Here is a 22,734-nt window from a genome sequence, read left to right as displayed (position 1 = left end):
CGGAAAAAGAACCCCAATCAAGGTACATCCATATCATAGAGATGGACTAATCACTCCCGAAAGCCTGTTTAAATAACCAGGTCTTCAAGTCCCTCCTAAATGCCATGAAGTTGGATGCCTGTCTAATCTCCCTGGGAAGGGTGTTCCAGAGTCAGGGGGCCACTACTGAGAAGGCCCTCTCCCTCGTCCTTGCCAGCCTTGCTTGCGATGGAGGTGGGATCGAGAGGAGGACCTCCCCAGCTGATCATAAGAAGCTGAACAGGCTCATACGGGGGAATGCGGTCACATAAATAGGCAGGACCTGAGCTGTGCAGAGCTTTCTAGGTGATAATATGCACTTTGAATTGGACCCGGAAGCAAATAGGCAACCAGTGAAGCTGCTTCAAAAGGGGGGGGGGTGGTCATATGATATCTATAACTGGCCCCAGTCAGCAGCTTGGCTACTGATCTTTGTACTAGCTGAAGCTTTCGAACCGTCTTCAGAAGCAGCCCTACAAGCTTTAATTGTTCATAGTCCCTCCCAGCCACCGCCAACACCAAAGCTTCAAGCATCAGCATAGGTTGCCACCCTATAGCCCACTCGGCCTCACAAATGACCAGGAGGACCTCTGTCTTGTCTGGATTCAGGTTAAGTTAGTTATCCCTCATCCAGCCCATCACAGTTGCCAGGCATTGGTCCAGAACTCGGGAGTTTCCTTGAATTGAAGTGGAAACAAGTAATAGAGTTGTGTGTCATCTGCATACAGATGACACCAAACTCCAAAACTCCAGATGACCTCACCCAGCGGTTTCATGTAGATATTGAAGAGTGAGTGTCTACATACAGTGTTATAACCTATGTCTTTGCTAAACCAGTGCTAAAATAACCCCTACAATTCTATGTAGTTAAAGTATCACTTTACTAGTGAAACTTTTTAGTGTTCCTTTACAGTCCTGTACATCCTAGTAAGTGCTATGAGGCTGTCAGATAAAGTCATAGGCAGCAAGGAATGTTGACCTCCATCATTAAAATGAATGCAAACCTGCTAGAATGAACTGACACCACTTTCTTTCTTTTTAATAGGAAAAATCTGGGTTCCCAAGCAAAAAGCTATAGATCCTGTTTTGGAGAGTGTTACTCTGGAACCAGAACTGGAGGAAGCCTTAGCAAATGCCTCAGATGCTGAGCTCTGTGATATTGCAGGTAAAATGCAAGGATCTAGGGACTTGACTTATTGTAGTAGTTATTGCTTACATTAATACATAGTGTTTCATATGGAGGAGTATTCAGATATCAACAGAACCCCATTTACTTAAAATCCAAGAAGAAAGAACAGACTTCCTTGGCAGTCCTTACAGACTGCGAAGACTGGAAAGAACCTAAAGAACCTGGGTGCTGCCACTCTAGTTTCAGTGTGAAATCACAATTCATTACTCTTTTTTTTACTTGATACTGTTAACCAATCATTATCATTCTGTTTTTTCCTCCGGGCCAGAGTGAAGAGAAAGGGGGCCAGGGGACAGTTCCATCTTGTCTCCTGTGCTATGCTAATAATATAATATAATGTAATGTAATATATTGTATATACATATAATATTTATAATATTATAATGTAATACAATATACTACTAATAATAATAATATATTATAATTATGTTTTATATTACGTGTAATATTACTAATAATATTACAATATAATGGTATAGTACAATAAAGTAATATATAATACTGATATTGTACTTATGCTAATAATAAAATATATTGTATGTATGTATATAATGTTTGTTACATGTTTTATATATATATATATATATATATCTTGTAAGCCACTCTGAGAAGAGCGGCATATAAATGTCGTAAATAAATAAATAAATAAATTCTGTCTTTTTTCGGTCTGCTGAAAGTCCAACTTTTAAAGATAAGCATAAAACAGCAGATGTGTTTAGCTCGTTTCTTTTGAATTTTTTAAAGAATGCAGCTATTATGTGGATAAAGCTATATCACAATAGAATTTAGCACACATTGATTATAACCATTCCAGTGAGTGCTGCTGTCCCATATACCCGTCTTTTAATTATATATAACAACTTTTGAATGCTGTATTTGAAAATTAAATAGAATTGCAGTGCTAGCACACATTGACTATAACCAATCCAGTGAATGTTATTCCATATAGCAGTTTTTAATTGTATATAACAACTTTTTAGTGCTGTATTTGAAAATGAAATAGAATTGCAAGGCTATAATTATTTGTACTTACTATAATTGTTTATTTTCGAAACTAAATTCACACCCACATATTAGTATTATTACTTTACACTTCTAGGAGCCGTGGTGGCACAATGGGTTAAACCATGCATGGGCAAACTTGGGCCCATCAGGAGTTTTGGACTTCAACTCCTGCAATTCCTAGCAGCCTCAGGCCCTTTCCTTTCCCCCCCTCAGCCGCTTAAGTGGTCTGGAGCTGGAGCTTAAGTGGCTGAGGGGGAAAAGAAAAGGGCCTGAGGCTGCTAGGAATTGTGGGTGTTGAAGTCTAAAACACCTGGAGAGCCCAAGTTTACCCATGCCTGGGTTAAACCCTTGTGCCGCCTGAACTTCTGACCTGAAGGTTGGTGGTTCAAATCCATGAGATGGGGTGAGCTCCCATCTGTCAGCTCCAGCCTCCCATGTGTGGACATGAGGAAAGCCTCCCACAGGATAGTAAGACATCCGGGCTTCCCCTAGGCAACGTCTCTGCTGACGGCCAATTCTCTCACACCAGAAGCGACTTGCGATTCTGACATGATAAAAAATGTATATAGTCCTGCAAAAAATGACTGTTGTATCTTTATGATGTTACAGCACTATACCTTTTTTTCATTGAAGAAAACAGGATGGGATCATTATAGCCCTCTAGCAATATAATTCCTTGCATTTAATTTTGATATTATAATATTATTATAGTGTTATTGTGGTGTGATGTGATACTCGCTCATATGATCACCGAAGTTATAACAGATTTCTTCTCGGCTTGAGATGGTACCATCAATTGCACCTATGTCATGGCCAGTGGTGTGACATAGCAGGGCACAGACGTAGATAATAGTTGATCAGCTGATTACATAGTTTGAAGTCCAGTCTTTTTTCTAAGCAACTGTAGATGGACCGGGATTAGTTGGTGGTAAAGATCTAGCCCATAGAGGTTTGTGCCAATCGCTTAGTGATGTGAACGTGAAAATGTTCCTCCTATAAATTACTGCTGGAGGAGAAATATATTGTCTGCATCTACTCCTGATTGATATACTTTTGTCTCAAAATATTGCATAAAGACCAGATTAGAGATTATCATAACTGCATGACATCTGCACTTTCTGTCTCCTCTGTCTCCTTGCTTGTTTTTCCTTATATATGTCATGTATCTGAATTCTCCTCCTGTCTTCCATCCCAGCAATAGCAACAGTGGTTAGATATGGAGCCCTGGCATGTCCCACAGAGATTATTACTTAAGAGTTATGAAACTGGAGGATGACATGCAGTTGCTATTTTCATTCTTGTCTCTAGCGTGAACCTAGGGTCAAGAAGACCTAGTTCAAGTTGCTTGGGCTTATTTTCCATAAGTGCACGTTAACTACCATTTCACTGCGTCTTTCCCTTTTTTTCTCATTCCATAGCTATTGAACCACCCCTCCTGCTTAAACTATGTCTGTTTTTTCCAGCCTGCTGCCTGTTCCTCCCATTTTCCCATGACATCATCCATCACATTAGAAGTCGCAGAGGGACTGTAAGAGAACCGTGCGGGTTACCTCATGGCCCTGTTTTAGGAATGCAAAATTGCATTAGGCCTGCTGCTCTGCCCTGTTGTCCAAAATCGTTTTGCTGCTTGTTCATTTTGTATTTGAAAAGCTGACTGGATTGTGATTTGGGGTTTACACACTAGGTCAATATATTGCTTAATCACCTGCCTAAGTACTCTTCATCAGATGTAAGCTGGCAAGCTAGCGTTCTCTCTGTCCATTCACTTATGTGGAGTTTCAATTTGTACTTGAAATTGTGGTCTGGTGTTTGGCAGTATATGCCTTCCTACCTTAACGTTCATCATATCATCTTGAAATTATCGTATTTCACCACATTATCATTGCAGATTTCGTGCCATGTTTTTGACCAAACAAAATTGGATGCAACCATCACGTGAAACTTCGTATTGCAGTGTTTTAAAGCCACCCTTTTAAAGACAGTTCTTTCAAGGGGAGCTGTGAAATCTTGGTTCTGCCTTCTCCTCTCCTCTGCTTTAGTTCCCCCTGTTTATAGGCTTTCCCAGTAGTGTGGTTACCTTCCTTTGTATTAGTTTTTGGGTGGAGCGTGAAAACACCCCACAGAGGCCAGCCTTAGTTGATCTATTCTATTTCCCTGTATGAAGCTCTCTTGCTGGACTCCTCCTTTTTCTACATCAGAGCTACAGTTAAGAGTTACAGATTGACTTGTATCCTCGGCCCAAGCAATCCAAACAGGCATTCTTAGCACCTGCATTTAGCAGTGTTTTTATACCACCCGTCCAAAGGACAACAGAAGCTTTTGACCGGCCTAAGCTTCACAAGGAAGAAGATTAAGACAGTTTATAACCATTGCTGTGCACCAGAGGCAAGAGAGACTTTCAAAGACCCCAGAATGATGACTGCAACCAGCAAGACCTCCCTTTGTAGTGTATTGTTTTGAGTTATCCAATAATTTTGGTTATCTTTTCACCTTGCCTACTGAGGGTCTTAATCTTAACAGAAGGTTATCGGATAGCTCCAAGTAAAGCCAGACACTGTAGTTTTTCCCAAAGGCTTGGGCGTGCCATTACAGGAACACCACCCTTTTTAACCACTTGTGTAGAGCAGGGCTTCTTAAACTTTTTTGATTCATGACCCCTTTTTGTTTGAGAATTTTTTGTGACCCCCTTTCTCCTGAGAAATCATTACACAACTGTGAGTATTTAAATATATACCAGTGGCTACCAACCGTTGGTCCTCCAGGTATTTTGGACTTCAGCTACCACAATTCCTAACAGTTGGCAAGCTGAAGTTGAAGTCCAAACCAACTGGAGGACCAAAGATTGGGAACCACTGATATATATAATAGGCGTAAAATTAAACATTTGCTGATAACAAGCAAATCTGCAAGATTTACTAAGCTGACATATTTCCTTTTGCTTAAGTAAAGCTGAAGCATTTTCTGCAGATTCCACTGTAGTAATAATGATGATGATGAGAATAATAATAATAGTAACAACAACAACAACAACAACATTCTTATATCCTGCCTCCATCTCCCCGAAGGGACTCGAGGCGGCTTACATGGGACCAGGCCCAGCATAAACAAGGGTTACAAAGTAACACAATTAAAAATTATAACAGTCTACTATAGTAAAACAATAAAACCAATAAAACATAAGACATCATAAAACATAAACTGAACAACAAACAACCAATAGCCGAGAAAAGTGGGCATGTGCAAATTTCAGACTAATAGGGCAGGACAAGGGCTTGATCAGTAGCTAAACCATTATTCAAAGGAGTGTTGGAACATCCAAGTCTTCAGCTCTTTCCAGAAGGTGGACAGGGTGGGGTCCAGACCCGGGGGGGCACCACCGAGAAGGCCCTCTCATCCCCACCAACCATGCTTGTGACGGAGGTGGGAGCGAGAGAAAGGCCTCCTGGGCAGATCTTAGCACCTTGATGCTAAGAGATTCAAGTAAGTATCTAGGTACTGTTCAGAAACATTACGCTGTTGTCAAACATTTTGCAACTCCACACTGAGCAAAGAAGACCACATTTGGAGTTGGGATCCACCATTTAAGAGCCAGAGGTTTACAGCACTGCACTACAGTGTTCCCTCGCTACTTCGCGGTTCGCTTTTCGCGGACTCGTTGTTTTGCGGGGTTTTGCCTCCCGGTTTATGAATGGTTGCTGTTGCCCAGAGCGGTATTCTAATCCTACCTCCTGGCAATGATGGTTCACCCTCCCCCTCAGGAGAGAGGCAGTCAATCATGAGAGAGAGGAGATACAAAGCAGTATGTAAATCATGGCCTTATAGCCCTTCCTTATAGCTAGCAAAAAAGGTGCACGGTGCCTTTAAATCTCTCCTCGCTTTTGCCTCTCCCTCGGAACATTATATATATAGATATATATCGTCCCTACTTCACGGATTTTCACTTTTTGTGGTTGGTCCTGGAACGTAACACCCGTGATAAGTGAGGGAACACTGTACTTCATTTGGTTGAGTGACAATACTATTAGTACTGTAGTCATGAACAGAATTACTCCTGCAATGATTACAAGATTAAAGGCAAAAAAATGAAATTTAAAAAATAGTGTGTGACTATTATTCGCTAAAATATGATAATTCTGAAAAGCAGCAAAACAACAACAAAATAAACTTCTAGCGAGAGAAGGCTAGAGTGTCCCTCTTCTCTTAGGAACATGTTCATGTGCCTTCATTCTGAAATTGCATGAAACCATTACAAGCATGCATCAATAAATAAACAAAGCCCCCACCCCATTCATAGAGGAGGGCTGCCTTCCATATATTGCATGATATACTGCTCTGTCCTTTCCTCCTCCTTCTCACCTGCTTGGGTGGATCATTTCCCCCATTTCTTTTAACCTGTGGCAATAGAATTAATTGCCCTCAAAGGGAACTGCTAGTTGTATCTCTGTATCATGTTTGCTATGGACTATCTTTGCTGCAATGAAGTGGATGCTAACAACAGTAGTTTCCACTGATAGCCATTATCGGTGTAGTCCATCACACACTTAACACATTGTAAATGTATAATTTCTGATAGCTGAGCAGTATTCCAATTTTAATTTAGAAGAGTGCATGCTGAAATAGCTTTTCAGGTAAGTAGTATTCTGAAAGAATTGGAGTCATAACATCTCCCTTCAATTGCGGTGCCCAGAATTGGACACAATATTCCAGGTGTGGTCTGACCAAGGCAGAACAGAGGGATAGCATGACTTCCCTGGATCTAGACACTATACTCCTATTTATGGAGCCCCTATAATGGGTTGAACCCTGTGCCGGCAGGACTGAAGACTGACAGGTTGCAAGTTCGAATCTGAGGAGAGTGCAGATGAGCTCTGGCTCTCCATGCGGGGACATGAGAAAAGCCTCCCACAAGGATGGTAAAACATTGAAACATCCAGGCGTTCCCTGGGCAATGTCCTTGCAGACGGCCAATTCTCTCACACCAGAAGCAACTTGCATTTTCTCAAACAGGAAAAAAACCCCTATTTATGCAGGCCAAAATCCCATTGGCTTTCCCCCTAAGAATCTCTAGGGAAAACACAAATAAAAAAGTAGTATTTTTATTCAAATGTCCTTTGCCCCAAGCCTTAACCAATGTGGAAAATTGATTGCAGCATCTACTGCAATATGTGTGTAACTAATTAATCAGAAAGTAGAGAAATAATCAGTTATTTCAGTTAATATCAGGTTAAAGTCATGGCAAATAACTGTTCTAAACTGCTGTCAGGTTCACAGCTATATAGTATGCTGCATGCTACCAGAGCATTTACTTCTGAGGATGGATATGGCTTTATTAGACTGTCATGTTTCTATGTGCTGTTAAATGCACTCCGTAGAGTGATCGTGTGAATGTGTAGACTAACTTTGAAACCAAACAAAGTCCAGCTGTTTATCTATTTGGAGAGGCTTCTCAAGTATTTCTGTCAGGCCCTTATAAATCCTGTGGGTGGCTCACATCCCAGAAGACAAATGCTGCTGGCTCTTTGCCCACTGGTAATTTGATATGAAGTGTATGTAACTCATTTGTTGAGCTTGTCCTTTGGACGTCCTGCCAAATGGTGTGAAGAAGTTTACTGCTTCTATAATTTGTTCTCTCAAATGTCTAAGCAATTGCATAAAAATCTCCTTAACCTTTGGCAGAATGCACAGACAATTGGCTCACTAAATGGAAAAGAGGTCCATAAGAACAACATGATACAGTAAATTACTACTTGGGGGGAAAAACTTGTCTACAAAAATGACTATGGGAAAAAAGGGGGCTCATATCCGTTGTTGTCATTTGAGCTGTGTTGGTCTTCAGCCGGCATTCTGGGCCTTCTTGAATTATTCTCTGCCTCAACTTCCTTGCCTTCGAAATAGAAATAAAACAAAGCCATTTATCACTGCTGTTTCAGGCTTTTTTCTAGGCTGCTCTGTGTCTTGGCCAAACCATTACTTTCCCAAGAAAGGAAAACCAGTAACTTTGCTCAACTGATTTTTTAATTTTCTTTTCTCTCATGTAGCTATTCTTGGCATGCACACCCTGATGAGTAATCAACAATATTACGAAGCACTTGGAAGCACAACTATCGTCAACAAAGAAGGACTGGACAGTAAGTAAGATTTGCAGCCTCACAGATTCTGAAGGCCTCCATTTCCAGAGTCCATGAAATTGATGCAATGGCACTGGTGCTTGTTGAACAAATATGCAGGCAGTCTCCTGCAAGCTGACTGCTATGGTTCATGCTGCAATCTCTGGGCAGCATCAGGAACAAGGAAACTATATTTGTGTGTGCGTGCACACATATGCACCCACACATGTACAATTTCAGTATGCAGAAAAGGTGGTGAATGCGGATAGTTATGTGTGTGTGTGTGTGAGTGTGTAATATATATATATATATATATATATATATATATATATATATATGGAGCCCCCGGTGGCGTAGTGGGTTAAAGCACTGAGCTGCTGAGCTTGTTGATTGAAAGGTCGCAGGTTCGATTCCGGGGAGCGGCGTGAGCTTCTGCTGTCAGCCCTAGCTTCTGCCAACCTAGCAGTTCGAAAACATGCAAATGTGAGTAGATCAATAGATCAGTAGATCCGGCGGGAAGGTAACGGCGCTCCATGCAGTCATGCCAGCCACATAACCTTGGAGGTGTCTACGGACAACACTAGCTCTTCGGCTTAGAAATGGAGATGAGCACCACACCCCAGAGTCAGACATGACTGGACTTAATGTCAGGGGACAACCTTTACCTTTACCTTTATATATATGTATGTATGTATATATAGTGGTGTGATCATATATGAAAGTAGAGCCATAGAGGTGACTCTGTGATTTACCAAACTGGGTGACATCGTTGCCCTTGGCACTGCACAATTTTTCGGGGTCTGTCCTTTCAGGAGTACCTGAAATCATTGAACATAATGCCTCCATCTTCCATTCCAGAGAGAGAATCCGGGGGATACCAGGGTCAGTGATACAAAAACAAAAAACCAACAGGATCAAAAGCCCCCATTTGTTCACCACCCAGGATGCTACAAAGACAATTTATGTCCCAACGCCAGGAAGCTGAAAGCCAGACAGAAAGAGATCTAAATAATTAGATCTATTCTAAACAATTAGTGTCATCCAAACCTGCTTAGAGCTATCATGGCACTGCCTGCAACTTAACCTTGCTCAGAAGTAGTAAATATGAAACTAGAAGGTAATTCTCCCTAGCTATGGGATCTACAAGGCTCCATCAGTGCTTTCCTCCTCTTGCCTCATTTAGGACTGCTGGAAATACCCTGTCCCTTATTTGGGCATTGGCCACTTCTGAGATCTATATTGTAAGACCAGCCCTTGTACACTTCACCCACCAAAGGACACCAGGATCTGTAGAGTAAGCAGTGAATCTTACTCTGAGCTTTGGAGCTACAGAAGATCTGGGCAACAACAGGTTTGGGAAATCTATAGTATAACTGTATAGTTTCCAATTTCTTTGGGGATTTGAGCACTACAGTTCTCATTATATTCAGTGCATCAGTCCTAACGAGTGCAGGAAACAACACTGCCACTCATTAACATGTACTTCTTGTCTAAATGACATTCTCTATTGTTGTTGTTTCTTCGTTCAGTTGCTTCCGACAATTTGTGACCTTATGGGCCACCCCATGCCAGAGCTCCCTGTCAGCCGTCACCACCCCCAGCTTCTTTAAGGTCAAGCCAGTCACTTCAAGGATACCATCTATCCATCTTGCCCTTGGTTGGCCCCTCTTCCTTTTTCCTTCCATTTTCCCCAGCATCATTGTCTTCTCCAAGCTTTCTTGTCTTCTCATGATGTGGCCAAAGTACTTCATCTTGGCCTCTACTATCCTTCCCTCCAGTGAGCAGGCGGGCTTTATTTCCTGAAGTATGGACTGGTTGGATCTTCTCACGGTCCAAGGCACTCTCAGAACTTTCCTCCAGCACCACAGCTCAAAAGCATCTATCTTCTCTATTATAAAGCAAATGCTTTCAAAGTTCAAATGCCCTGTCCCTTATTTGGGCATTGTGTTTGTATTCCGCAAAAGGAAGGATACTTTACAGTCACAAAAGGAAAACAATAGGAAATTCACAACTTCTTTATTTTTTAAAAGTGAGAAATAGGTGAGTGTTACTTTTTAAAAAACTACTATTCCCAGAGTCTACCAATCAAATTTCGAAGTGTAATCCAAAACTCAGACTTTTCCAACTGTCTATATTTTAATGGACAAAATATATTTCAAGATAAGGTAAAAAGAGTTGTGCCTACAAAGCTGCACTCCATAGGCTTGTATAGGGTTAAATAGTCTTCTTCATCCTGATGACTGGACCGCCCAGTGGCGCAATAGGTCAAACCCGTGTGCTGGCAGGACTGTTGACTGAGAGGTCAGCGGTTCGAATCCGGGGAGAGCGGGTTGAGCTCCCTATGTCAGCTCCAGCTCCCTATGCAGGAACATGAGAGAAGCCTCGCACAAGGATGGTAAAACATCTAACATCTGGGCATCCCCTGAGCAACGTCCCTGCAGATGGCCAATTTTCTCACACCAGAAACGACCTGCAGTTTCTCAAGTCGCTCCTGACACGAAAGAAAAAAAAATCCTGGTGACTGATCTGGATTGGACTGCAACCCCTATCATAGGTATCATGAATGTAGATAATGGGAGCTGTGGCCCAACATGTATCAAACCAGTTTGCGGAAGCTGGATTAAGGGGATATAGTTGTAATTATGCTTTTCCAAGGCGAACAGTGTTACAAGAAAGAATTACTGCCTATACATTGCCAAAGATAGGCCTGCTTGTTTTCCGTGTGTTTCTTTTTCATTTTCTTCCTCATACAAAATGAAAATTTACAGAGATAGTGCACTTCTCAGTGACCAGGAGCTGCTGGACTGAGACCAAAGTGTGAGTCCTTTGAGTTGATAACTTACTTTTTATTCACTGGACTACCAAGGCAATTACTCAAGGAAAGGAGACCTTTATTCCTTTATCTAATTATTCTGTCCTTCTTCCATGCAGGTATAATTAAGCCCACACAATATAAACCTGTTCCTGATGAACCAAATTCAACAGATGTAGAAGAAACTTTGGAAAGAGTGAAAAACAATGATCCAGAACTGGAGGAAGTCAATCTCAATAATATTAAGGTACAAATACTTTCTTAGACAAATTTGCATTCTGAATGAATAGGCCACCTCACAGTTCAAGATTCAATTCTGTTTATTAACTCACTATTTTATCACGAATAATCTTTTATTTTTAAAGCATTGGAATTAGAAGGGGGGGTACATTTTATCTCTGCAAATATCTGTTTCCAATCACTATTTGCTGAGAGTAATTCTAGCCACCGTAACCATGGAATGCTATCCCCTTGGAGGCCCAATTGACACCAACACTCTTCTCAATTATTATAACAACAACAACAACAACAACTTTATTTGTAGACTGGCCTATCTCCCCGAAGGGACTCAGGGCAGTTTCCAATAAGTATGGCAAACATTCAGTGCAAAAAAGGGAAAGGATACAAACAAATTCCATCAGGACAGACCACAGACCCTTCCACATAGCCTTATATCCCAGAATATCAAGGTAGAAAATCCCACAATATCTGTTTTGAACTGGGTTATCTGAGTCCACACTACCATATATCCCAGTTCAAAGCAGATAATGTGGGATTTTTTTTCAGATGTGTGGAAGGGGCCCACACTGAGCAATAAAAAAGCACCCTAACTTTAAAATTAATAATGATATGCAGCAACCAACAGGCTGAAGTCAGTTCCAGTCTCTGGACAAGAGTTAACATAACTAGGCAGGGATGTACGTTGGGCATGTTAATCTTCCTCCTCTCCATACGCCAGAGTACATAGATGGGTTTTAGCAGTGTTTTGAAGGCGAAGAGAGAGGGACCAGTTTTTAGTTCTTTTGGGAGGGAGTTCCAGAGGTGGGGCGCAATCACAGAGAAGGCCCCGTCTCTCGCTCCCACCAGCCATGCTTGAGACAGGGTGGGACCAAGAGCAGGACCTCCTCCATGGATCGCAAAGCTCGGACCAGTTTGTATACAGAGATGTGGCTCTGCAAATAGTCTGGCCCCAAACCATTTAGGGCTTTATAGGTGATGACGACACATTGTATTTAGCAGGGAAGCAGAATGGCAGCAAGTGGAGCTGCTGCAACATGGGAGTCATCCTCTAACAATACAGTGCTCCAGTTAGCAATCTGGCCAATTTAGAAGACAGAAGAGTGCTTTTCTCTCCTCCCGCCCACGAATTATTCCCTACATATTTCCCTGAAGGTTATTTCAAAATATAGTCTTCTTCTTCCAGCCAGACCAGGCAGCACTGAGTTTGGAATGTAAGGAGTGTATTCTTCCAAATATGTCAGTTTTCCCCAGTTTGTTGTGCCTGACCCATGCGATTACTTGAAAGAAAGGAACTTATCAGTGTCTGCTGTAAGCCGTCCTGAGTCCCCTTTCAGGGGTTGAGAAGAGACTGGGTAGAAATACCGGAAATAAATAATAATAAATAAACTTACATTTATAACCTTGACTTGTATAATTTCACACCAACTTAACAGCATACATTGAGGTGGTCTGTGTATTTCTCTTTTGAAGGACATCCCCATACCAACATTAAAAGCCTATGCGGAGGCTTTGAAGAACAACAGCTACGTGAAAAAGTTCAGCATAGTAGGAACAAGAAGCAATGACCCTGTCGCTTACGTAAGTGTTAGACAGATTACCCAGGCTAATCTTCTCAAGGAAGCTTTTAATGGGACTGTTTCCTTTAAAGATGACTTGCGAGAATGAAATGTTATCCAAGCGCACACCTTGTGTGAAGGACTTTATTTCCTTACTGGAAAGAAGGCTTAGATACTGCCCTAATTGTACTTTTCCCAGAAATGTATTCAAACCTCAACAGGCATTATTAGTTTTTGTATAGCAATGGATTCGAGCCTCTGACCTGTTGGTCTTCAGTCCTGCTGGCACAAGTGTTTAACCCATTGCACCACCGGGGGCTCCTTCATGCATGACGATGACAATGATGAGAATGGTGATGACGGACACTTGTATCATATTTTTCTCCCCCTTTCTCTCAATATGGAAGGCACTGGCAGAAATGTTGAAAGTCAACGGTGTATTGAAGAGCTTAAATGTAGAATCAAATTTCATTTCTGGATCAGGAATCCTGGCCATGATAGAAGCCCTGCAGTGCAACACAACATTAATTGAACTCAAAATCGACAACCAGGTAACCAGTTCTCATTCCAATTCTCTTGTACAGACATAAATGAAAATAATATAAAATTTAGTTCTGTTCAGAGGATGAGTAACTTAAAATGTTTGTATTGAACAAAAATGGGCATGAATACTGAAGTAGGCTGTATACTGATGTTTAAAATAAAGTTAAAACAAAGAAGATCAAACCAGCCCATACTCCAGGAAATAAAGCCTGACTGCTCACTGAAGGGAAGGAGATTAGAGACAAAGATTTAGTACTTTGGCCACATCATGAGAAGACAGGAAAGCATGGAGAAAATAATGATGCTGAGGATAATTGAAGGAAAAAGGAAGAGATCAAAGATCAGATGGATGGATGGTATCCTTGAAGTGACTGGCTTGGCTTTGAAGGAGCTGGGGGTGGCCACGGCCAACAAGGAGCTCTGTCGTGGGCTGGTCCATGAGGTCACAAAGTGTCGGAAGCGACTGAATGAATAAACAACAACAAAAGCAAATTCTCCAGGTTAAAAGAGATGGGAAAGCTCACAATGTTACCCTGAGCCATAGGATAAACCTCATTTCCTGTATAGCAGGGGGTTGGACTTGATGGCCCTTGGAGACTCTTCCAACTCTATGATTCTATGATAAAGGAAGAGAAATACTAATGCTGGCTGTCAGTCTTGTTCCTCGCCTGGGGTACATCTAATGCAGTTTGAGATCACTTTAACTGTCATAGCTCATTGCTATGGAATTATAGGCTTTGTAGTTTGGCGAGAAATTTCTTTGGCAGTGAAGGCTAAACATCTTGTAAAACTTAAGCTCACTCACAGCAAGTATTTGTCATGATCACTCATGCCCTGGCATAGAGAGAGCACATGGTCATTGGCCAAAAGGGAGGACAGGATGCTGCAAGGACACATGAATCGGCCAGAAAAGTCAATTGCCCTGAGATGGGAGAAGTATGTGGGAAAGGGCAGGCACCAGGTTCCAGGGCTTTGGGGTGATTTATGACCTTGTAGCTCAGGCCCTATATAGATGGGCAGTAGTGCTAGGTTCTTGTATTCCAAACAATAAAGATGTATGGTATCTTCAGCCCCTGTGCGTCTTGACATGTTCTTTCAAGAGAAGACTAAACCCATTGCAACACAGTTGGAGCAAAGAATTCCTACAATATTGCAATACATGTTCAATATTGCAATGCATGTTCAGTTCAGTAACACAGAAATGCTGGACCACTCTAACAACCCCATGTCAGACTACACAGAGAAGCCATTAAAATTCACAAGTATGTGGACAATTTCAACAGAAAGGAGGAAACCATGAAAATGAACAAAATCTGGCTACCAGTGTTAAAAAACTCTAAAATTACAACAGAGAGGAAGCAATAGAGGACATCTAATCATCTCTCAACAAAAGATTGCCCCAGGCACTGCCAGGCCATCAAATGCTAATCAAGGTGGTCAGTTGAAACATTCCCACCTAGCTCCAGCAGACAAGAGTCCTTTGTCCCACCCTGGTCATTCCACAGATATATAAACCCATTTTCCTAGTTCCAACAGACCTCACTACCTCTGAGGATGCTTGCCATAGATGCAGGCGAAATGTCAGGAGAGAATGCCTCTAGAACATGGCCATATAGCCCGAAAAAACCTACAACAACCCATGTTCAGTTTCTTGTTCTGCTATATCTAGCATCCTCTGATCCATGCTTTTCACATTCCATATCCTATAATATATGTTCTTCCTTTTACCTCTGAACACATCAGTAGCTAAACGTTCCTTTGGCGCAAGTCCAGTTGTGTCATTAGTCAGCATAACCTCTTGCCTCGCAGGGGCACACAGTCCTATTACCATGGAAAGCTAGTGCCTTTGTGGGCCTGACTTTATATTGGGTTAAAATAAACCAACCTGATAAGCTGGTGTAAAGTATCTGATTATACCAGATGCCAATAGAAAATACAGTATTCTGGGATTCACAAAATAAGTATGCATCTTCAAATAACATCAGAAAAAGATCAGCAACAAAATCTGTGACCTTCTGGTCATTTTATTTAGTCTGGCAAATGCAGGATTTTGGTTTTTGTTGTTAATATGTGGAAAATATGTGTGAATTATTCTAAAGGAGGAACAAGCAGATGGGAGATAAAATGTGAATTAACTGAAAGAGCACCTGTCTTCTTTTTTTCTTTTTAAGAGTCAGCTACTAGGTAACAAAGTCGAAATGGAGATTGCAAGTATGTTAGAAAAGAACACATCTCTCTTGAAATTTGGATATCACTTCACTCAGCAAGGCCCCAGGCTTCGAGCAGCAAACGCCATGATGAACAATAATGATCTTGGTGAGTGAGTTCTTTCAGTTGATTGTTCTTTCATCCTCAACAGCATGAATTCACAAAGGGAATTCATTCCCTGCCCCAGGAAATAGCGCTTGTATATTATCTCTCCAGGTGACAAACGGGTTGTTTGTCTTGTATCTTTTGCTTTTTGGTTGAAGGGTAGGTGTCCAGTATTTTAGGAACTTGTTAGTGACTAGTTAGTTTTGAGAACTTGATTTTTTGAGATTTACGGCAACAGGAGGAAGAGGAGGAGGAGGAGGAGGAGATTGTGAGGTCACAACCTCTGAGAATGCTTGCCATAGATGCAGGCGAAACGTCAGGAGAGAATGCTTCTAGAACATGGCCAAATAGCCCGAAAAACCTACAACACATTGCTGAACATGTTCACCAAGGGCCGCTCTGAGTCCCCTTTGGGGTGAGAAGGGAGGGATATAAATACAGTAAATAAATTCATCAAGAAACGCATAATGCTTCCAGGCCAGCCATTCCTTGGGAGTCCCAAGGAAACTTTTCCTATGTGAAATGAGACTCTCTGAAGCAACAGTTCCAGATTTTGGGGGTAGGGTTCCAGATTTCTTTGCTATGGATTCCCTATTTAGAAACTACGTTTAAAACATGGATTTTAAAATAATAGGGACAAAATTACCAGTTCACAGTGCTGCTGAAATCCATCTGTGGACACCCTTCGGTTTAGACGAAAGATTTAGAACCTGTGGTTGAGAAGGTGTCGAGTATTGAACCCAGAGACATCTATATGCAAAGCATGTGTAAGAACATCTATGTTTCATAGATAGCAGGCTATCTTGAGGAATTGTAGAATTGAGGATTAGCGACACTGCAGACTGGACAGTAACTTTTTCAAGATATTTAATATTTATTTAATTTATTTATATCTTGCCATTCTCTCAGCACAGGGTTCAAGGAAATGTGTGTTTTGCAAAATCTGAGGTGCTTTTTACAGTACAGTAGAGTCTCACTTATCCAACATAAACGGACTGGCAGAATGTTGGATAAGTGAAAATATTGGACAATAAGGAGAGATTAAGGAAAAGCCTATGAAATTACAGTATGATTTTAGAAATTAAGCACCAAAACATCATTTTACAACAATTCGACAGAAAAAGCAGTTCAACACATGGTAATGTTATGAAGTAATTACTCTATTTACGAATTTAGAACCAAAACATTGCAATGTATTGAAACAGCTGTGGATCCAGGCGGGAGGTAGACTGCATTGGATAATACAGAACGTTGGATGAGCAAAGGTTGGATAAGCAAGACTCTTCTGTACCTATATTATATGACGCTTGTGATCACAGAGCCTCCCTCATTGTTTGCCTGATATTAATCAAAGAGCATGTCAGCCACATGGGGAGCAAAGTCATCGGCATCTAAAAGTTCACCATTAAGTTCTTTTGAAAGGAAATAGTTGTCAGATTGTCTAGGAAGAACTGCTACTAGCATACCTCGTTGGTTGCAAGAGCTGTGCAGAAGATCTCTGACTTGGTTCTTATTTGCAGCTCGTATTCGTCGATGCGATGGCCTGTGGCATAATTCATCAGCCTTGGAACTGGAGGATGCATAAGTATAGATTTCTCCCCTTCCTCTTGGCAATCACTTTTCTTTTCTCTCTAGGCTTGAAGTAGCAGCGTCTCCTTGCGCTTCCACTTGACTGTTTTGACTCTTTCTTTCAGCTTCTTTCCATGGCTTTCTGTCTTTGCTACAGATGTCTTTTCTTCTTTAGAGATAACTTCAGCTTCCATACATACTGAAAGAAAAGATCACTTACACCTTCACTGTGCCATATTTGTGACATAATTCTTCATCCTTTTCTGGCTTTATTTTCCCTCTTCCCATTTGCTTATTTATTTGAGTGACTGTAAACTAATCCCTTTGCAAGAATATTAATGGAATAAAACATTGGGAAAATGTAGCCCATAAACTTAGGGCCTTTAGGGCTGCATTTCTATACACACTTCACCTGGGAAGAAGTCAGTAGGCTCTGTATTCCAGGATCTGATCCCAGGTTTTCTACTTTAAACTGAATTATATGAGTCCGCACTGCCAGATAGTCTGGGATAAACAGAAAACCTGCTATCAGATCCTGGGATATAGGGCCTTTCTGGAAGGGTGCTTAGGTCAGGGGGAATTTAAAGCAGGGGTGGGTAACTGTGGAGGGACCTTCATTAACCACCCCAGGAGATCTTGGAAGTGCACATATCTACTACACCTACCACAAAGTGCCCTCTAATGCTCCCTAGAGGGAGTGGGAGTCTTTCTACCAGGTTTGGGCCATGTGGGGGCCTAGAAACACCTTTTTAATAAAGGAAGCAAGAAAAAATCTGAAACACAATCAATTTCTGTTCTAAAAGAGTCCAACAGCATGGCAAAGTGACTCCATGCCTCAAAAATATTTTTGGGAAAAAATCCAATTTACAGAATAATTTAATCTCTGGGGTTCTCAAATTGGCTCTGAATGTTACTACTTGCCCACCCCTATTTCCCACCCCGCTTAGGTGGGAAGGTAACGTCGCTCCATGCAGTCATGCTGGCCACATGACTTTGGAGACATCTACAGACAACACGGGCTCTTTGGCTTAGAAATGAAGATGAGCACCACCCCCCAGAGTTGGACTCGAATGGACTTCATATCAAGGGGAAACCTTTACCTTTACCTTTTTACTTCAACTAAAATGGTCTCCTTCTAAAGAAGCATGGGAGATGTTATTTTGTGAGGGATGCACAATTACAACTGCAGTGTTCAGAGAATAGGAAGTAGTTTTGGAGTAGAGTGGCTGGGGAGCGGAAACAATTAAAATACAGCAAAATAGTTTTGGTCCAGTCCGATACTAAATTAAGGTCTGGCCCTATCTCTACTACAGATGTAGGCTACATTTCTATACACAATTCACCTGGGAAGAAGTCCTGTTGAAGTCAGTAGGGTTCTCCTCTGTCAGTTGGCCCAGGCACCATTTCTAGAATCCTGCAAACTTGTTTTAGAGTGAGAGGTATTAAAATGATTTCTTAATATGGTGAAGATAAAAGTTTCCCCTTGATATTAAGTCTAGTTGAGTCCAACTGGGGAGTGGTGCTTAACTCCATTTCTAGGCTAAAGAGCTGGCGTTGTCCATAGACACCTCCAAGGTCATGACTGCATGGAACGTCATTACCTTCCCACAGAATATACAGCAGTGTGGACTCAGATAACCCAGTTCAAAGCAGATATTATGGGATTTTTTTGCCTTGATATTCTGGGTTATATGGCTGCGTGGAGGGGCCCTTGGTCTCCTTTCACACAACTGTATAAAATCCACATTGAACTGGATTGGATGACAGTGTGGACTCAGATAACTCAGTTCAAAGCAGATATTGTGGGATTTTTTGCCTTGATATTCTGGGTCATATGGCTGTGTGGAAGGGCCCTGAGGGCACTTCCCCAAAAGAAATTAGGGAATTTATTGTACCAGATCATTTGCATCTACCTTTCTCTCTAGTGACAAATGCTGTGTTCAGATATTTAGAATATATATGTAACTTCCACAGAGTGTAAACGGATGGCAACTGTATTGCCTCAGCTGTTTTTCCTTTTTCTTTCTTTTCAGTGAGGAAGAGGAGGCTTGCAGACCTGAATGGGCCCATCTTTCCCAAATGCCGGACTGGGGTGTAACGATGGGTCGCAGAGATGGCATCAGTCGGCTTGCACTGGATTGCAAAGTCTCATGGCAGAGCAACTGTGCATTGAAATTGTAGTGCCTGTTTTTCTTTTTCATATGACATCATTGTGCACTAAAAGGTTGAAAACTAGTGATGTAGGTGAAGATCTTTAGAATCAGTGTGTGAATAATGACTTTTTTTCCTTTTTGAGAGCTTAGATGGGAATGTGTCCTTTCAGATGTTGTTGGATTCAATTGCCAACATCCCTGGCCAGCATATCTTCATCTAATGGTGAAGAATGAGGGAAATTGCGCTCCCAACATACATTCTCATCCCAGATTTAGAGCAATCCAAAGTTTGAGCCTTTTGACCATAAGGTGTAAGTGCTGGATTTCAACACTATTGGGCAATGATAGTTTGAATTTGTAGTTAGACTGCAGCCTACCCTATATACTCATGCATAAGTCTAAATGTTTTGTCCAAAACCTGATCCGAAACTTGGGTTGACGTATCCACAAATTGACGTTAAGTACCTTATCCTAGTAAAGGTCACCCCTGATATTAAGTCTAGTTGTGTCCGACTCTGGGGAATGATGCTCATCTCCATTTCTAAGCCAAAGAACCGGCATTGTCCTTAGACACCTCCAAGGTCATGTGGCCAGCATGACTGCATGGAGTGCCGTTACCTTCTCACTGGAATGGTACCTATTGATCTACTCACATTTGTATCTTTTCGAACTGCTAGGTTGGCAGAAGCTGGGGCTAACAGCAGGAGCTCACCCCGCTCCCCAGATTCGAACCACCAGCTTTTGGCCAGCAATTTCAGCAGCTCAGCGGTTTAATCTGCTGCACCACTAAGGGGCTCATCCTAACTCTTATCCTAACTCTTACCTAAAAATAAACCATCCCCTTATCTGGATAAAGTGGTGAAAAGCAAGAGCTTAGTCCATCCTGGAGAACATCAAAGAAGCACCGAGAGCTTCTACTCTTTCCACTGCACTGTCACTTTTGGCCTTTTAAATGTCAAAGTGGGAAAATAGCAGCAAAAGAAAGAGCACCAAGCCTTCTAAGTGGAGAGGCAATAGAGCTTTCCCCTTTCGATTGAATGATTTTCATCTTATCCATAACTCACATCAAAATCCATAATTTGGGCCCCAAAATCTGTTCTTGGTTTGACCATAAGATCGGCTTATACATGAATATATATGGTTATCTCAGCATGGAATTTGAGAGTTTGTGCGTGTAGTGTGAGATAGATGAGTACTGAACAAAAAAGATGCAATGCTACTCTGCAAATTAGCAGAAATGTTTAAAAATATACTTTATTTTATTTTATTTGACTTAATGGCAAGAATTGGAAAGAAGCTATAAGTCCGACAGCATTTCTATCATCCCAGACTACATCATTAATTTCAGCACTGGCGAACTGCAATCAGCAAGACACACAGCAGTAAGTTACAATCCCGTAGTAAAAGCATCTGCCGTTACTACAGCACCTGCACACCCAAGCAATAGAAAGAATGTTAAGGCCACTCTTTTCTTAAGCAATCATTACAAGAAGGGGGAAAACCACAGGAACGGGATATTTCCTTTCTTTTTCACTGAACGATTTCAGAGTTTGTAAGATGAACATGCAGATAGATGTTGTTCTCTTCAATCTTCTGACAATATGCACCAGATAATTTATAGTCCCTTTACTCTTGGGTTTGTGATGGATGATTGCTTTATTTATCTGTACACTCTCAAGAGTTACTCTCCATATTGTTATAGCTTTCCAAATAGATTGGTTAGTGATGGCTGTTCCATGGATAGAGGCTCTTTGACTCACTCTACCTGCGCTGAAGGAAGTGGCCTACAGCCCCCATGTCTGGACAAGTCACCTGTAGGTCCCCCTACTTCAGTGTTGACTAGATGCTCTCATACTGTTACAGGACACCACTACTGCCAAATACACTCTTCTTTGAAGACCTCTTGCATGATGTACAGTATGAATCCCATATCTGCGGGGGATGTTCTTGACCTTACTGTGGGAACTGCGTAAGAGTGACCCCTACTAAAATGATCATTGTTCTTCCAGAAGTTATTATAGAGCAGTGGTTCTCAACCTGTGGGTCCCCAGGTGTTTTGACCTACAACTCCCAGAAATCCCAGCCAAATTTACCAGCTGTTAGGATTTCTGGGAGTTGAAAGCCAAAACATCTGGAGACCTACAGGTTGAGGACCACTGCCATAGAGTACATGGACTGATACTCACAGTTAGTTCTCATCCTGTGGGTCTCCAGTTGTTTTGGTCAACTCCCAGAAATCCCAGGCAGTTTACCAGCTGTTAGGATTTCTGGGAGTTGAAAGCCAAAACATCTGAAGACCTACAGGTTGAGGACCACTGCCATAGAGTCACATAGACCGATACTCATGGTTAATTATCATCCGTTGGGTCTCCAGTTGTTTTAGTCTACAACCCCCAGAAATCTAAGCCCGTTTACCAGCTGTTAGGATTTTTGGGAGTTGAAGGCCAAAACATCTGGGGACTCACAGGTTGAGAACCACTGCCATAGAGTCACACGGACCAATACTCACAGTTATCTACCCACATCCAACCAAGTATCCTCTAGGAATTTATGCACATACACACACCCCATACTACTCTACTAACTTCCAGTGGAAGTTATGGTAAACGTGCCTGATGGAGCTAAAAAATTCCTATTTATGAAACTATGAGTATTGGTCCCACTGATACAGAGGTCCAATTGTGCATACACAAGCCAACACATTTGGAGCCGTATTCCAAAGTTGTGCTGCCTCCAGCCTCTCTGAAGGTCAGCATGAATTTCCAAGATTGTGCTACTCTGGGACAAGATAGTCTTTCTCAGGGAGGATAGGATATGTTTGCATGCAGCATTGTCTGTCCCATCAGGCATGTCTCAGACCAGCCTCCCTCACACAGGAAGAGCAGAAGAGCACCAAGAAGGGAGGCTAGGCGTCAAGGGGGAAGAATTGCTGACCTCTTTCCATTTTCATGGCATCAGTAGATCCTGCCTTATAGCCAGTGGATGCAAGCCTTTGGACGCTGTTGTTGAACATGGAACTGGGCAGCCAGTTAAAGGGAATTGAGGTTGCTTTTGCAGCAGTGCCTAATTGGGTTGAACCCAGTCTTCTAATGTTGTGCTGCTTGTAAATTATGCCACAATAAAGTGTCACTTGTAAGAAACTCAGCCTGTATGAAGTATGAATACTAGGCCGTTATTACTGGAAGTTTGATGTGTCTGTGATTATATCATACAAAACCAACACCAGAGC

The 22,734-nt window shown here is 41.7% G+C and overlaps 1 protein-coding gene across 3 annotated transcripts in view; it reads left to right on the top strand.

Moving 5' to 3' along the window:
* Positions 1-22,645, top strand: part of TMOD1 (tropomodulin 1) — a 53,028-nt gene extending 30,383 nt beyond the window's left edge. For 2 of the 3 annotated variants that reach the window (XM_060763770.2, XM_067463964.1), the window contains 7 exons: positions 1,064-1,183; positions 8,251-8,340; positions 11,251-11,378; positions 12,842-12,949; positions 13,335-13,478; positions 15,642-15,786; positions 19,386-22,645. In XM_060763770.2, the coding sequence (XP_060619753.2) occupies positions 1,064-1,183; positions 8,251-8,340; positions 11,251-11,378; positions 12,842-12,949; positions 13,335-13,478; positions 15,642-15,786; positions 19,386-19,450 (800 nt within the window). In that variant the 3' untranslated portion in view covers positions 19,451-22,645. Of the gene's footprint in view, positions 1-1,063; positions 1,184-8,250; positions 8,341-11,250; positions 11,379-12,841; positions 12,950-13,334; positions 13,479-15,641; positions 15,787-17,303; positions 17,369-19,385 lie in introns of all 3 variants that reach the window. The other variant, XM_067463965.1, reaches the window with a different exon arrangement.
* The last annotated feature ends 89 nt before the right edge of the window (positions 22,646-22,734 follow it).

Source organism: Anolis sagrei, chromosome 2 (assembly GCF_037176765.1).
Source record: "Anolis sagrei isolate rAnoSag1 chromosome 2, rAnoSag1.mat, whole genome shotgun sequence".
Classification (NCBI taxonomy): Eukaryota; Metazoa; Chordata; class Lepidosauria; order Squamata; family Dactyloidae; genus Anolis; species Anolis sagrei.
Note: the sequence above shows the minus strand (reverse complement) of the source record. Positions and strands in the feature narration are given on the sequence as shown.